The sequence below is a fragment of the Onychomys torridus genome, chromosome 18, assembly GCF_903995425.1.
Source record: "Onychomys torridus chromosome 18, mOncTor1.1, whole genome shotgun sequence".
Taxonomy (NCBI): domain Eukaryota; kingdom Metazoa; phylum Chordata; class Mammalia; order Rodentia; family Cricetidae; genus Onychomys; species Onychomys torridus.
Window position 1 is genome coordinate 7,464,422 of NC_050460.1, and position 16,733 is coordinate 7,481,154.

General features: G+C 50.4%; 1 protein-coding gene across 1 annotated transcript; it reads left to right on the plus strand.

Moving 5' to 3' along the window:
• The first annotated feature begins 1,605 nt into the window (after window positions 1-1,605).
• Cnpy3 (canopy FGF signaling regulator 3) lies at window positions 1,606-15,094 on the plus strand. Its single transcript, XM_036168386.1, has 6 exons — window positions 1,606-1,853; window positions 6,067-6,190; window positions 11,145-11,241; window positions 13,369-13,491; window positions 13,917-14,034; window positions 14,300-15,094. The coding sequence occupies exons 1-6, from the start codon at window positions 1,718-1,720 to the stop codon at window positions 14,515-14,517; spliced, it is 816 nt and encodes a 271-aa protein (XP_036024279.1). The 5' UTR covers window positions 1,606-1,717; the 3' UTR covers window positions 14,518-15,094.
• The last annotated feature ends 1,639 nt before the right edge of the window (window positions 15,095-16,733 follow it).

Sequence of the window (16,733 nt, forward strand, 5' to 3'; positions counted from 1 at the left end):
AGCTCTGAGGGGAAAAGCTTCCCCAGTGCAAGTGTAACACAGCTCTGCTCCTGTGGGGGAAGGTTTCCTCGGTGTGTTCCAGCTCTGAGCCATCGGGAGCTATCCGAAGCTAAGGAATACCAGAGTCACAATGCACAACAAACCTCACCCAAGAGATTGGGAGGCAAAAAGCAGGAGGGTAGCTGCCTCTGCTTGATTGAGAAGCAGCAGGGAACTGAGCAGGAGGCAAGGCTTATATAGGGTTTCTTGGGAGGGGGCAGAGCTTTCCAGGGTGGCCTGGTCTAGGGGCAAGCTCAGGGATTGGTGGGATTCTTTTTCTTGTCCCTAGGCTGGGGGTCAAGTCAGGGGCAGGGTGTTCTTTCCTTGGCCCTTTAATTCTATATGGTAGTGGGGCAAGCCTTTAATTCCAGGGAGGCAGAGGCTATTGTGTCTGGCATGGAAAGAAGAGAGAGAGGCACTTAAGGATGATTTTTTAGCCCTTCCAGCTGCAGGGGAATCAGCCTTTGGTGGACTTAAGTCAATTTCCATAAACCAACACCTTAGATAAGTCTAAGTTCCCCAAGGAGACAATGCCAAATGAAAATTCTCAGTTAGGAGTCCCGTCCCCCCCCCCCCCAACCAAGTTCTGCATAGGCTTTGCACCCTTAGGAAACTCTCAGACAAGATTTACATGTTTCCAACGGAAGGGAAGGGAAGGGAGACAGAGGCAAAAGGTAGCAGTCAGAAAAGGCAGATCAAAGTTAGGGCGGATCTCTAAGTTCATGGTCTACAGAGTGAGTTCAGGACCACGGAGAGGAAACCCTGTCTCAAAAACCAAACCAAACCATTAATTCATGGATTGATTTGAGCTTCCCAACAGGCAAGGTTCACAGAGATGTAGGAGGAAGGTAATTGTCATCAAACAAATAGCCTTCTGGTCAGAGAAGTCACTAATGCAAGGGTAATGGGCATCGGGGCTGTTGTGAGTCCCTTAGCATGTATTAGAGTGGGTGGCTGCAATAATAAATTTCAAAAGCAGGTGTCTATGAAGGGATGCAAAGAAAACCATGAAGAGGGTTGACGAAATGCCTTAGCGGGTAAAAGAGGTGGCCGTCAAGCCTGAGGGCCAGAGTTTGATGCCCAGGACCTACATGGTGGAAGGAAGCAACTGATTTCAGTCGTTCCCCAACATAAAAGCAGGTGGATCTCTGAATTTGGGGCCAGCATGGACTACAGAGTGAGTTCCAGGATAGCCAAGGCTACACTGAGAAACCCTGTCTCGAAAAACAAACAACCCCCAAACAAAAACTATGAAAGATAGGCCGCTCCACGTTATCCAGGGTTAGAGCGGCCAAACCCGGTCCACCTACTCCCGAGGACTAGACGCTCCAGCCTCTCCAAGGCTCCGTTAGAAGGCAGAGAGATCGCGATTGGTCGCCGCAGCCACCATCCGCTCTCTGATTGGCCGAGGTGGAAAAAAAAAAAAAAGATCGTTTTCCCCCCCATTTGCTAAAAAAAGCAAACGCCCAGCGAACCCATTGGCTGCGTAGCCCGCGGGGCCTCGGTCCGTTTCGAAAGCCGCCCGAGGCCGCGAGGGAGGGGGCGGGCCATGGCTCGCTGTTGCCGTGGTTACACGGAGGCACGTGTGCAGTCCCGGAAGCGGCCGGGGGAAGCAGCTCTGCGCGCGCTGCTGGAGGAAGCGCCGCCGGGTCCGCTCCGCTCGGGGTCCGGCTGGGCCATGGAGTCGATGTCGGAGCTCGCGCCCCGCTGCCTCCTGCTTCCCCTGCTGCTGCTGTCGTTGCTGCTCCTGCTGGGCCCCAGCCGCGCCCGGGCGGAGGAGGCCGACTGGGTGCGATTGCCCAGCAAATGCGAAGGTGAGGGGGCGGGGCCGCGGGGCGTACCCCGGCCGAGGGGCGGGGTGGGGCGGGGCCTGTGGGGAAGGGTCCTGGGCTCGGGGTCTCACTGACCCTGCCGTGTGCTCCGCACTGCTAGGCGCTGGGCCTCTGGGATAAACTACATAGATGTCCGGGCTTTCAGGCCGGCCGAGGCGCAGCTGCTTATCTAGCCTGGAGGTGGGGGTGGAGGGAAGGCTTAATTTAAGCCTGCTGCGAAATTAAGAGTTGGCCAGGAAAAGGAAAGTGCAGAAAACCCACTCCGCGTAAACCGCAGAAGCCCAGGCAAATGAAGGGGCCCTGCAGGCCAAGAAGGCAAAGGGCGAGTTTGAGGAACTGAAAAGGTCCATACGACTCAGAAAAGGAACGTGAAACATTCCCCGGTGTGCCTTCACTGCAACCTAATGTGTGTATAGTTGTTTGCTTCTTGAGGGCAAGGACTTGGTTGCAGATATTTATTGGCAAACGAACAAAAAAGCTCTTGGAATACATACGATTACATGTGTGTGGAGAGAGGAGGCTCAGAGGATCAGAGGTCACTTTGGGGAAGCCCAGGAGAGATTTAGGTGAAGGAGGAAGATTTTATAAATTGAGAGGACCAGGAGTGGAGTCAGGAGGAGCTCGGCTGTTGAGGTCTCAGACCTCCCTTTTGTCCTGCTTGTCGTTTTTCTGGCTTCTTCTCCGGCCTTTACAGTCATATCCCACCCACCACCCACCCCCTTCATCCCAGCTTGAAGCTTTCCCCAAAGTATTCCGGAAATCCATTTTATGTTCATTCAAAGCCTGCACCAAGCCAGATCTTCACCAGGCCAGATGTTCCCTAAGCACTGGGACGTGGGGCAGTTGGTTTGACATATAATCCTTCCATTTCAGCAGTTAAAAAGTGAGAATGGGGTCAGGAGATACGGCTCAGTGGGCAAAATGATTGCTGCACCTGAATTCGATCCCCGAGACAAATGTAACATGCCAGATGCTGCAATGTTTGTGTGCCTGTAATCCCAGCGTTGGGAGACATACCCAGGAGGACCCTAGACATTGCTAACCAGCCAGTGTAGCCAAATAATCACTCTCCAGGTTCAAGTGAGAAACCTTGTCTGAAGAAAAATAAGGTGAAGAGCAGTATCAGAATGCACCTCTGGCCTCCATGTGCTTACCCACACATGCATACACACACATACACAGGATCTTTTTCTGTTTTTTAAGTGAGTCAATGAATACACAGGAGATGTTTGTTGTTGTTTTTTTTTTTGTTTTTTGAGATAGGGTTTCTCTGTGTAGCCTTGGCTGTCCCGGAGTTCTCTTTGTAGACCAGGCTGGCCTCAGACTCATAGAGATCCTCTTGCCTCTGCCTTGGAATTTTCTTATTTAAGTAGACTCTCTAGACTCTTCAGACCTCACTGGAAAGGTACCCGGTAAAGGGTCTTACCTGGCCAGGCCATGGTGGCGCACACCTTTAATCCCAGCACTCAGGAGACAGAGGCAGTTAGAGCTCTGTGAGTTCAAGGCCAGCCTGGTCTACAGAATGAGTTCCAGGAGAGCTGGGGCAACACAGAGAAGCCCTGTCTTGGAACAAAACAAAATCAAATCAAACCAAAAAAAAGAGTCCTGCCTGTACCACGATGCTTTCCATCTCTTTTCCTCTAGTTCTGGGCTTTTATTTCCTTTTTTCTTTTTTTTTTTTTAAATTTATTTTATTTTATTCACAAGCTCATTTCTTTTCCTTAGGAAAGCTTCAGAGACCCAGAAGCATAGCATTGGCAAGGGTCTTAGAGACCATCAAGCCCAAACTGATTTTGTAATCAGTGAAGATTAATTTTACAAAGGATTTTTCAGTCATGGAGTGGTTTGGCAAACGTTGACCCTTAGGCTCCTCTTAATACTGTATTTATTTATGTTTATTATTATTGCGCCTTTGCTATGAATTGTTGACTGTTATCTGGCTCACAGAGCCTGCCTTCGGGCTTAGTAGTCTGAGTGGGACAGGCCTCAGCACAGACGAAGGAGAACCTGCCCAGAAAATGTAGGCGGCTGTCCATGAGGGTCTGGGGTCTGTGCCATGAGTCTCTCCCAAGTCTGGCTCTGAGAGGGCTCCTCCCCATGGGGTGGTCCTGAAGAAGTGATTTCTGGAAGAGTGGCAAAGCAGGTGTACTTGCTGGGTACAAGAGAAAGGATGTTCAAAACCTTTTTTTTTTCTCCCTTCTGGAGTACCCCATGCTGAGGCTGTGGGAAAATGGGGTAGAGGAGCCAGAACAATGAGTGATGAGTTTTCAGGGAGTACAGAGCAGGGGTGGGGAGGGAGCCAGATGGTTCAGGATGGGGAAGCAGGGAGGTGAAAACCTTGGTACACTGAGGACTCTGAAATCACCAGCTTATAATTGGTAATTGGGACGTTTGTGTTCCAAGTTCTCCAAGCATCAATTAATGGACTTGTTACATAAAATTACATCAAACAAGCCTTCGGGGGGTAGTGTCATCATTATCTTCTGTGTGTGTGTGTGTGTGTGTGTGTGTGTGTGTGTGTGTGTGTGTAGCTTGCAGATGAAATTCCACTCAGACAATCCAACATGAACTCCATCAGCAATAATTATCAAGCGTTCAACATATACAGGGCACCAGACCAGGACAACACAGAAGTCCAGCGACGATGCTTACCCTTGAAGACCCTGTATGTCTGAGCTGGGTCTTCCAGGAATCACAGCCATCTCACTGAGGCCCAATAAAGGCAGGCGCACATGAGACTAGTTCAGAACTTTCTTGGGGTGGACACTTAATGGAGTGTCAGGAGACTGGGTCAAAGAAGCCTCTAGAGAGCATTAACCCCTTTCCCAGGGCCGTAGGTGCATCACACACTGGAGGTGCTGACATGGAGGGTGGTGGCCTCCTGGTTAATTGGTAACATGCTTTGCTCTTTGACAGTGAGCAGAGAAAGGTGGGACCATGTTTTCCATGTCCCTGTCCCCAGTGCTCAGCACACAGCAGTTGCTTAATACCCACTTGAGCAGGGGAGGAAAAAACATGCACACAAGCAGGCCTCTCTGGAACAGAGTAACTTGACAGCCAGCGAGAGCTGGAGTACGTGAAATCAAGAAGATTCCCATGAATTTCCCGAGTACCATGATTTCTTTCTGTTTATATGGAGTTCATGTTCACAGGCAGTACATGATGATGTATAATTGTTGAGATGGATTAGTAAGTATAGATATTGCAGGGCAAATCATTCACAGTTGTTGAATAAAAGGAGAAGAATGAAAATGTTCATCCTCTTCTGTCAGTGTAATGAGCATTACTATTTTAAAATTTTGTTTACATTTATTTGTTGGGCGGCTGGAGGGGTGACCAGGGGCAGATACCACAGTGTGCCTGTGGAGCTCAGAGGACAGCTTATGTGAGTCTGTGGGTCCTGGGAATGGCACTTAGCTCACTAGGTTTGGTAGTGACCCCTTCATTTGCTGAGCCACATTTCCAGCACATTTATTTTTATTTTATTTTTGAAGATTTATTTTGTGTGTATGTACTTATCTGCAAGTATGTGTGTATATGTGTATGTATGTGCACCTCATCCATGTAATGTCTGCAAAAGCCAGAAAAGGACATTGGTTCCTCAGAACTAGAATAGCACGGTTGTGAGTTGCCATGTGGGTGCTGGGAACGGAACCCAGGTCCTCTGCAGGAGCAGTCAGTGCTCTGAACCATGGCACCTCACCGCTTGTTTACTTATTGAGACATAAGTCTCACCGTGGAGCTCTGGTTGTCCTGGAATTTGTTAGGTACAGAAGGCTGGTCTTGAACTCACAGAGATCCTCCTGCCTCTGTTTCCTGAGTGCTGGGATTAAAGATGTGTGCTACCATGCCTGGCTATGTTTTGAGATTTTTTCCCCCCTTGTTTCTTGTGTTGCCCAGGCTGGTCTCAAATTTACAATCCTCCTGCCTCAGCTTCCCAACTCGTTCAGATTAGAGATATTAGCCATTGTGTTTTTCCCCCCTTTGGTAAAGTGATGGGAGTTGAGTTATATAGATAAAGGCCAGGAATGGATGTGCATTAATGAGCTCTATTTGTGGCCTGGAACTAATTTTCAAACTGAATATTGATTTGGCCCAGGCTAGGAAGGGTGCCCCTTTGGCTTTGTTTGGTTGCATGCTGGCCTCCCAGAAGTTATGTGCACTCAGCAGGCTGCTCCATGTTTACCTTCTCCAGTGTGCAAGTATGTCGCAGTGGAGCTGAAATCAGCTTTTGAAGAAACCGGGAAGACCAAGGAAGTGATCGACACAGGCTATGGCATTCTGGACAGGAAGGCCTCTGGAGTCAAGTACACCAAGTCGTAAGTGAAAGGGGACTTGGTGACTGGGCTGTGTTTGTTTTGGGTTGTGTGGTGGGGTTGGGGTGAGGGCTGAGTTGTGGCCCCTGTTTTCCTTCCATGCAGGCAAATGTACAACAGAGACTTTGGTCACAATGATAGACTCAAATTTGCCCACTGATTCTGCCACTAAAGGTTAGGTGACCCTCATAAGGCCTTTCTGTGTGCCTTAAGTGCCTCATCTAGAAAAGTAAGACTGCTCACAGGAGACCTGGCGGGTCCCTGACGAGTCCCTGAAGCCATAGATTTCACAGCCAGTGTAATTTATAAAAATATTGCTGGGCAGTGGTGGTGTGTCCTTAATCCTGGCGCTTGGGAGCAGAGGCAGGGCACTCTCTGAGTTCAGACCAGCCTGGTCAGCAGCAGATCCAGAACCAGGGTAGCCAGGGCTATAAAGAGAAACCCTGTTTCAAAAAATAAAACAAAATAAACAAAAATTGCTAACATGGGATTACCAGACGTTTTTTTGTTGTTGTTGTTGTTGTTGTTTTAATTAATTATTTTTTGGGGGCAGGGTTTCTCTTTGTAACCCTGGCTATCCTGGAACTCACTTTGTAGACCAGGCTGGCCTCAAACTCACAGTGATCCTCCTGCCTTGGCCTCCCAGGTGTTGAAATTAAAGGTGTGTAAGCTGGATTATCAGACTTTTATTTAGCTAGATAAAAATATAAAAAACAGCCGGGTGGCAGCGGGGGTGGTGGCAGTGGCGGCGCAGGTGCACGCCTTTAATCCCAGCACTCGGGAGGCAGAGCCAGGCGGATCTTTGTGATTTCAAGGCCAGCCTGGGCTACCAAGTGAGTTCCAGGAAAGGTGCAAAGCTACACAGAGAGACCCTGTCTCGAAAAACCAAAAAAAGACAAAAAACAAAAACAAAAACAAAAACAAAAAACCAAAAAACCCAGCTTCTGTCAGTTAAGATCATCGTTTCAAAATGACAATTCCTAGCACCACATAGCAGTGCACAGCCATCTGTAACTCCGGTTCCAGGGGGATCCAGCGCCCTCTTCTGGCCTGTTCGGGCACTGCATGCACATGGTACACAGACTGACATGCAGACAGATCACCCATACACATAAAATAAAAATGAAAAGAAATTAAAGACGCCCAGCGGTGATGGTGAACACATGCCCTTAATCCCAGCTCTCAGGAGGCAGAAGCAGGTGGATCTCTGAGACTTCAAGGCCAGCCTGGGCTACAGAGTGAATTTCAGGACAGCCAGGACTACACAGAGAAAAGCTGTCTCAGAAAACAAGCAAATAAATAAATAAATAACAAATTAAAGTGAAATAAGGGTCAACAAAATGGTTCAGCAGGTAAAGACACTTGCCACCAAACCTTATATTTGCGCGCGCGCACACACACACACACACACAAATAAAATGTAATTTTTTACACACACACACAGTGAAGGTGCTGAAGAGATGGCTTAGCCCTTAAAAGTGGTTTTCAACCTCCCTAATGCTACGACCCTTTAATACAGGTCCTCATGTTGTGGTGACCCCCCCAACCATAAAATTATTTTTTTTGCTATTTCATAACTGTAATTTTGTTACTGTTATGAATTGTAATGTAAATATCTGATATGCAGGGTATCTGATATGTGACCCCTGTAGGGTTTTGGTTGAAAACCTCTGCCTTAAGAGCACTTGCTGCTCTTTCAGAGGACCCAAGTTCAGTTCCCAGCTCCCATGTCAAGTGACTCACCCATCACCCGTAACTCCAGCTCCATGGGATGTTGATGCCCTCTTCTGGACACCATAGGCATGCCCATATATCTCACACACACACACACACACACACACACACACACACACACACACACACACCACTTAAATTATTGTTTTTGGGTTTAGTTTTGGTTTGGTTTTTGGTTTTTTGGTTTTTTGAGACAGGGTTTCTCTGTGTAACAGTCCTGGCTGTCCAGGAGCTTCCTTTGTAGACCAGGCTGGCCTCAAACTCACAGAGATCCTCCTGCCTCTCCTTCCCGAGTGCTGGGATTAAAGGCGTGCACCACCACCACCACCACCACCACCACCACCACCACCACCACCACCACCACTGCCTGTCGAAAACACCTTCATTATAAAAGTTTTTTTAACTTAAAAAAAAAAGACATGTTTTGCCATCAGAATGATACATGTCTAGGTGCAGTGGGTATACCCTAGACTCTTGGGAGGTGGAGGTGGAAGACTATTGCATGTTTGAGGCCCCTTGATTTGCCCTGAGAGTTCAGGGCTGCCCAGAGCTACATAGGGACAGAACAGAAGCCCAGACAAACAAGATACGTGCTGGGCATGGCGCATCTCGAACCCGAAGGCCAAGGCAGGATGGTGACAAATTTAAGTTCAGGCCCTACTTGGGCATGATGGTTAGTGTTAATTATCAGCTTGACAGAATCTGGATTGCCCTGGGATGGGCTTCTGGGCATGTCTGAGGGATTATCTAGATTAAGGTTATCCTCTGAGAATGCCTATGGAGACTTATCTTTATTACAAACCATTAATTATGTGGCAAGACTTACTGTTTTTTAAACGAGACAGGGTTTTTCTGTGCAACAGCCCCAATTTTCCTGGAACTCACTCTGTAGACTAGGCTGGCTGAGAACTTCGAGGGATCCTCCTGCCTCTGCCTCCCAAGTGTTAGGATCAAAGGCGTATTTTTAGTTTTGAATGAGTGAATGATTACGTATCCAGCAAGGCAAAGTGAAAGAATAAACAGCAGCTGGATGTGGAGATAGAAGGGAGGGGAGGGGAGGGTCTGACGGCATTACATCAGGTATCAAAGCTTCTCGGAGAAACTGACTGGGGAGCCCTGTGAAGCGGCCCGCTAGAGTTCTCCATCAGAAGTCCCTACAGGCTAGTGTCCCTCAAGCAAGGCTTCCAGTAAATGACAGAGATAAAGTCAGATCAACCTCTCACCAACATCCACCGGAAACCAGAGGAGCTGAGACGGTCAGCTGGGGCTCCCAGTTAAGCGGCTCTCTGTCCACGCATAAGCCAGTCATGGTGACCTCCCTGCTTCTCTGTCCCATGCGAGCATTTATTTCATTTTATTTATTTATTTTGGTCAGGGGATAGACGTGACGTGACGGCATCTGTCGGAACAGTTTATCTTCTAGCTGTGTTCAAGGGTGCAGAACCCAGGATCGCCCGGGAGATGGTTTATTGTTTTCTCCTTCCCTGCCACAGTTGGGGGACCAGCCCTTCCCCAAACCAGGTGCCTTGAGCACGCTTAAGCGAGTGGGGTTGGGGTGCAGTAGGTGGGACAAACCCGCTTCCGGAGTTCGCTTCTCAGTGAGTTCAAACAGCACACGGCGATTTATGAATGTAATGGTCATTTCACCATGACTGGGGCTCATATTGTTGTCTAGATACTGGTCATTGTTTCCTCCGTCTGTTTCATGTTGGTTTTACTAAAAAAATGCAACAATCAGGCAGGTGAGCCTTCCAACCAGATGGGTAAGCTTTGCCATGCTTGGCATAGACAGGTCTGCCAGATCCCAAAAATGATGAGGTCGGGACCCAAGAGGTGCAGACAGATGACTTGAAAGAAATGGTTTTCTGGGTGCAGTGGTGCACCCCTTTCATCCCAGCATCCCGCAGAGGCAGGTGAATTTCTGAGTTCTGCATGACAAGTTCCAGGCCAGCCAAGGCTACACACAGTGAGACCTCCAAAAAACAAAAAGGAAAAAGGCAGTGGTTAATCAGAGTTGGGGGATGGCTGTTGGGAAAGTGCTTGCTGTGCGTGAGGGTTTGACTTTGGTCCCCAGCACCTACAGGAAGGCGGAGTAGTGCTCACTTCTGATCCCAGTGACGGGAGGGATCAGGGCGATCCTGCGGCTTGCTCCATACCTAAGTTTAGTCCAGAGAGTGAGCTGCAGATTCAGAGAGACCCTGTCTCAAAAAATGGAAAGTGATCAAGGAAGATACCTGATGTTGACCTCTGGCCTTCACATGTATGTATGCATTCATGTGTACTTGTACATACATGCACACACATGGACATGTACACACATATACCACACACATATATTTTTTAAAAAATGGTTAATAAGTTGTTTCCAGGGAGCACTAAGAAAGACCTGTTCATGATGTCTTCACTAAGGCAGGGTGGTGGCACACGCCTTTAATCCCAGCACTTGGGAAGCAGAGCCAGGTGGATCTCTGTGAGTTTGAGGCCAGCCTAGTCTACAGAGTGAGATCCAGGACAGCCTCCAAAAGCTACACAGAGAAACCCTGTCTTGAGGAAAAGAAAAAACAAAAAACAAAAAAAAGTAAATAAATGATATCTTCACTAATAGTGACAAATTAAAAGTACTGTTTTTTTTTTAAAAGACCGACACATTTTGTTTACAGGAAAAAGGTTTAAGGTGCAGAGCACTTGTCTCCTATGTGTGATGTCCTGGATTTGATCCCCAGGACCAAGGGTCTTCTAGAGGAAGACATGTGTTCAGTTCTCAATACACATGTCAGGCAGCTCACCAGAGATCCAGTGCCTTCTCCTGGCCTCCGTCAGTACCTGCACACACGTGGCATATGTATACACACACACACACACACACACACACACACATTCTTTTTAAGTAAAAACAAATAGATTGTTTGGGGTGGGACTCAGTGGTAGGGCTTCTGTCTGACCTGTGCAAGGCACTGGCTTTGACCCAGGCTCGATAGATAAGCCCCACCACACACACACACAGGTCCTTCCCTTAGATCTCTTAAATCCTTGTCTCTCTGGTCTGTGTCCCTGTATTTCAGACCCCCAGGCCAGATGACCTGTCTTCCATCTGGCCCTGCCTTCCCCTTGGTGAGATGTGCAGGCCTCTGTCAGGCAGCAGGGCTGGAGGGACAGACCGCTACTCTGCTACGCTGCGGGGTTGGGAAGAGAACTCAGCTCCTCTGTGCTGCTGTCTCCGCAGGGACTTACGGTTAATTGAAGTCACTGAGACCATTTGCAAGAGGCTTCTGGACTACAGCCTGCACAAGGAGAGGACCGGCAGCAACCGGTTTGCCAAGGTTGGCTGCGTGTGTGCCTCATTCCATCGGGCCCTCATGAGTGTGTCTGCTGGTGTGTGTGTGTGATTGGTAGGGTGTGCCTGGGGACCCTCCTTTCTTTCCTCCCTCCCATTCTTGAATAGCTGCTTGTACTCTTCACTGGGCTCTGACTGCTGTGGTCTAGGTGTATTTATGATGGCCGGGGCTTGCCCCAGGTTCCACCTCCATGGCAGGAACAGGCAGAAATGCCCACGCTGGCCACTCACGTGGGTATCAAAAGCACTAGGACTCGGCAAGATTCTCACAGCAGTGTGCCAGGGAGGTGTTAGAAGACAGGCATGATGCACTATAATTCCAGCACTTACCTCCCAAATGGAGGCAAGAGGATCAGGAGTCAGGAGTTCAAGGCTAGCCTCAGTTACATAGTCAGTTTGAGGCTGGCCTGTGCTACCTAAAATCCTGTCTTAAACAATTAAAAAAAAAACAAAAACAAATAAGTGATTGTCAGTTTGTCCTGTGAGCCACCCAGATCCACCTCCTCAGATCTGGAGAAGGAGCTGGTTGGTTCTGTTTGTCTGCTGTCTTCTGTGCCTGCCACCCACATTTTCCTCCTAAGTTTCCTTCTGTCTGAGGATGTTAGGCATAGCCTCTAAGACCCCTCAGGAATTCAAGCAGAAATCTTACGTTTGTCTTTAAAACTTACATGGATTTAGTTAGTTGATCCATGATGTCTTTCATAAAAGTGTTTCAAATTATTTTCTCCTGCCCAAGTGCTGTGCCACATACCTGTTTGTCCCAGAATTTAGGGGGCAGGAAGACCTGAACTTTGAAGCCAGCCTTGGCTACACAGGTGACAGAGAACAAACCCAGAAAGCTGGCAGGCGAGCACTGGAAGCCTTCCGTTAAGCAGCGGAGCTGGCCTTCTACGGGCTGCGCATCTGATGTGCCGCAGTACAGAACAAAAGGCGAAGCTGGACAGGGGTGCACACTCGAGAAGCAGAGGCAGGTGGCTCTCTGAGTTCTAATCCAGCCCAGTCTACACAGCAAGTTCTAGACCAGCTAGGGCCACATGATGAGATTCTGTCTCGGGCAAAAGTCCTGTGGTACACTACTGCTCACATAGGAAGCAAGGCAGGATGGACTGGGTGTTCGGTTCGTTTTTCACAGGACGGGACTTTCAGCCAGTGCTCATATCACTGAGCTATTCCCAACCCGTGTACGTGTGTGTGAATTATTTCCAGGAAGGGGAAGTGAGTTCTCTGGGGACAGGCGCTCTCTGGAAGCCAGTCCGGTTTTTCACAGCACACTTCAGGCCTCAGCTGTGAGGCCAGCATGGTCTACAGAGCGAGTTCCAGGACAGTCAGGGCTGATACACAGAGAACCCTTGTCTCAAAAACCAAAGTTGTAAGAAGAAACACTTGCAACCCCTTTTTATCTAGTAAATTTTTATGTTACCTGGGTATATAGGTATATCAAATAAGTGTAGACCTCAGACAGTTCTTAGTATAAGGACTGAGTTTGGATCCCCAGGGCCCATAGAGCCAGATGAAGTAGGACGTGCCTGTTAGCCCAGTGTTCTGCAGCACAAAGGGAGGTGGGCACAAGAAAATCCCCAGCAGCTCATGGTCCAGCCGATTTGGAGTGTGCAGTGGCAAATAAGAGACCCTGTCCCAAACAGAGTTGAAGGGGAGACCAGCTCCCAGGGCTGCCCTCTGTCTATGTCACATCCACAAACACACACCATGCACCAGGACTGGAAACAGAACTCAGAGGTGGCTGACCGTTCGATGCTGTCGGACACAGCATCTTCAGCGTTTTCAGAGCTGACTTATACTTTGACTCTGTGGTCATAAGTGCTGGGCCTCTGCTTTATGTACATATGTGTCCAGCATGGCAGGAGTTTGTGTAGAGCCACTGAAGAACTTTGGAATCTGGTCCTTAATCCGAGTCCATGATCGGTAAGGGCCAGGTCAGGGTGTATGTAATCAGGGGTGGTGGGAGGATAGCCTGAAAGAGGGAGAGAGGTCAGGGCCAAGGGTGTGAAGCCCTGGATGGATGGACATCTTTGACGCATCTTCTCAGACACCAGAGAGAGGAAGGTAGGAGGTAGAGATGGTGCTGCATCCCATGTCTGGTTGCCTCTTCCAGGGTATGTCGGAGACCTTTGAGACGCTGCACAACCTAGTCCACAAAGGTGTCAAGGTGGTGATGGACATCCCCTATGAACTGTGGAATGAGACCTCTGCCGAGGTGGCCGACCTCAAGAAGCAGGTTAGAGCCTTTCAGCCTATTACACTCGGTGGGTGGGTAGGGCTGGACTCAGGAAGGCTACCAAGAGCCGTTCCTCTATCTGTCTGTCTGTTCGTCCGTCCATCCATCTATACATCCACCCATCTGTCTACCCACCCACCCACCCATCCATTGGAGACGGGTTCTCACTCTATAGCCCTGGCTGTCCTGGAACTCACTCTGTAGAACAGGCTGGGCTCAAGCTTACAAAGATCCACCTGCCTCTCTGCCTTGAATACCAGGGTAAAGGCATGTGCCACCATTTCTGGCACCTTTTTACTTTTGCCTCAGTTTCCCCGGGTGATTCATACCTGCCCACCTATCTCTGTGGGTCCTGGGGTAGCCAGGTGCCCTGGGAGAGAGCCGGGTGCCTGGTCTTTGCCAGTTCCCGGTGCTGTACTTCACAGTGTGACGTGCTGGTGGAAGAATTTGAAGAGGTGATTGAGGACTGGTACAGGAACCACCAGGAGGAAGACCTGACCGAATTCCTCTGTGCCAACCACGTGCTCAAGGGCAAGGACACCAGTGAGTGAGGGCAGGAGGGGGCAGGCAGCGTCTCCATCATCTGCCTACCCTCAGGAGATAGGTGGCAAAGGGTGGGGAGTAGAGGGCATCTTGCCCTCAGGGAGCTTGATGAGGTAAGGTGAGGTGGTGGCCCAGAGCGGGAGAACTGAGTCTGGTGACCACAGGGGAGTGATGTGGAGGTGGGCGAGGGGCTCCTCCCAGCAGCTCCCCATGGGTGCTGCTCCCCAGCGAGCTGCTTCTGAAGCCTCTCTGCAACATTCCTCAGGTTGCCTGGCAGAGCGGTGGTCTGGCAAGAAGGGGGACATCGCCTCCCTGGGCGGGAAGAAATCCAAGAAGAAGCGCGGCAGGGTCAAGGGCTCCGGGGACCGCAGCAGCAGACAGAGGAAGGAGCTAGCCAGCCTGGAGGGGGATGCCAGCCCCGAGGAGGAGGAGGGGGTGCAGAAGGCGTCCCCCCTCCCACACAGCCCCCCCGATGAGCTGTGAGCCCAGTGCAGTGTCCTCGAGTCAAGACCCCTGACTTCAGCACTGAAGAGCGTGGGACGCGCCTCCAGCAAGGCTGGCTGCTGTCCAGCTCAGGTCTCCTGCCTTGGCTCTGCCCTCTTCCTGCCCCTGAGCAACAGCAAGAAGTGGACTGGTCTGGGGTGGGAGACCCCACCCCAAAGGGAAGAGGAGGAGGGTGAACAGAAGGCAGCTCTCTTCACACAGCCCCGTCCTGAGCTCCGGGTCCCATCCAGCATCCCCGACTGCCTGTACCCTCTTCACCAGGACGGATGCAGCCTCAGGACGGACTTGGCGAAGCCTGGCAGCCACACCTGCCTCTCCTCCACCAAGCGGTCAGGTCATGAGTTTCAGAACCTCCAGGATGAACTCATGTGGTGTGGCACAAGGGGCCAGACCTGGGGCCACTCCAGAGCCTGTGGAGCGGGCACCTCACCTGACCCCACGGGCAAGCAGAACTGCAGCCATGGCAACGCCCTTCTTCATCCACTCCTGAGGACAACTTGTGCTCTGCCCGCCCTCCTCCCCAGGGCTACCAGAGTAAACACCTTTTGGCCTTTTGGTTCTCGTTCCTGGGTCCTCTTCAGCCTCCAGAGTGTCCCCTGGTTGCTCTTTTCTGCCTGTCCCCCCAGTCCTGAGGGCTGGGAAGGTGATGAAGCTGCCACCATCATTGGAGGCTTACCCTGCCAGGTACTGGGAGGAGCGGGTGCCAACAGTGCCCAGGGTTGGTTTGGGTTAAAGCAGTGGTCTTCATCCTTCCTAACGCTGCGACCCTTTAATACAGTTCCTCATGTTCTGGTGACGCCCCCTCCCCAATCATAAAATTATTTTTGTTGCTACTTCATAACTGTAAATTTGCTACAGTTAGGAATCTTAGTTTTGGATTTTTGGAGACAGAGGTTTGTCAAAGGAGTCATGACCCACAGGTTGGGGACCATTGGGTTAAAGGTGGCATGGGGTAAGGTCCGGCATGGTGTCTGACCCTGTCCCCCAGCTGACCCTCATAGAGCAGCTGCCCATGCTTCCCAAGGCCCTTCCCACTGTACTCCCAGGTGCCTCCTGTGCACTGTGTCCTGGGCACCTGGCTGCCCTCCTCCCCTCCCTCTCTGTCCCAAGGCTTTGCTGTCCCTGTGTGAAGAGTGATTGCCGTCACCCTCCTGCCGAATTCTGCCCTTGCCTGTTCCTGGACCTTGCTCCCTAATTGATCCCATTTGCTCCCTCTGGTTTTCCTAGTAGTATCTGGACATCCAGTCTCCTCATGAGGCCTTGGTTAAGCCCTGCTCTCCCGACAGGAAGGGAGAGGAGGTCTGCCTTCTAGGCAGAGCAGGTTGGAGTGCACATACCTCTGACTCTGTCCTAGAGCTGGGATGGAGCGTGTATGAGGGCAGGGTTGGTAATGACTATGTTGCCAGCTGTTGGAACATTCACTCCCAGCTTTAAGACCCCTGTGATGGGAGTTCCATGAAGATGGGTTCAGCCAATGAACCTAAGGCCCTCCTGTTAGTGAGAAGATCTGGGTGCTCAGACTCCACTGCCCACAGCTACCAAGACTTCCTTCCGTACCTGGTAATTCCTATTCAATAGCTGGGGTTTCTTGGCCTTGACCTACCACCACTCTTGAAAATACCAAGACAGTTGATCCCAGCAACTTGGGAGGCTGAGGCAGGAAGGTTGCTGTTTCAGATCCTACCTGGATAAAGAGCTACTTCCCAACTCAGACCCTGTGTCACAGAAGGGCCGGGGAGACAGCACATTGTTAGGGAAAGCGCCTGCCAAGCCCAGGAGAAGCCCTGTGTTCAGTTGGGGTGGATTGGTGGCAGGGTGCAGGAGGACCTGGGTTCAACCCCAGCACTAGCAGAAAGGAAGCCAAGAAGCTGCTGCTTGGAAAGTGTCTCCGGAACTCAGCCCTCGCCAGACTGTTCCACAGACTCCATACTTCCTTGAGCTGATTTTGGGTGTAGTGCAGAGAGGCCCCAGCATTGAGGCTCTTGGGATGAGGCCCCTCTCCTCTGGGTCGGGACCCTGAGTGTGGAGAGTGAAGCAAAGTGGAAGTCATCTTTGGTTGTTGGGGCCCAGCACAGGCCTATTGAGGGGTCTCGGTTTGGTCTAGCTGCCTCTCCCCTTCCAAGCCCAGTGGTCAGGGGATTTCAGGCTGGAGTCAGGACTCGCCCTGGACTTGGCTCTAAGCTTAGGTAGGGGTT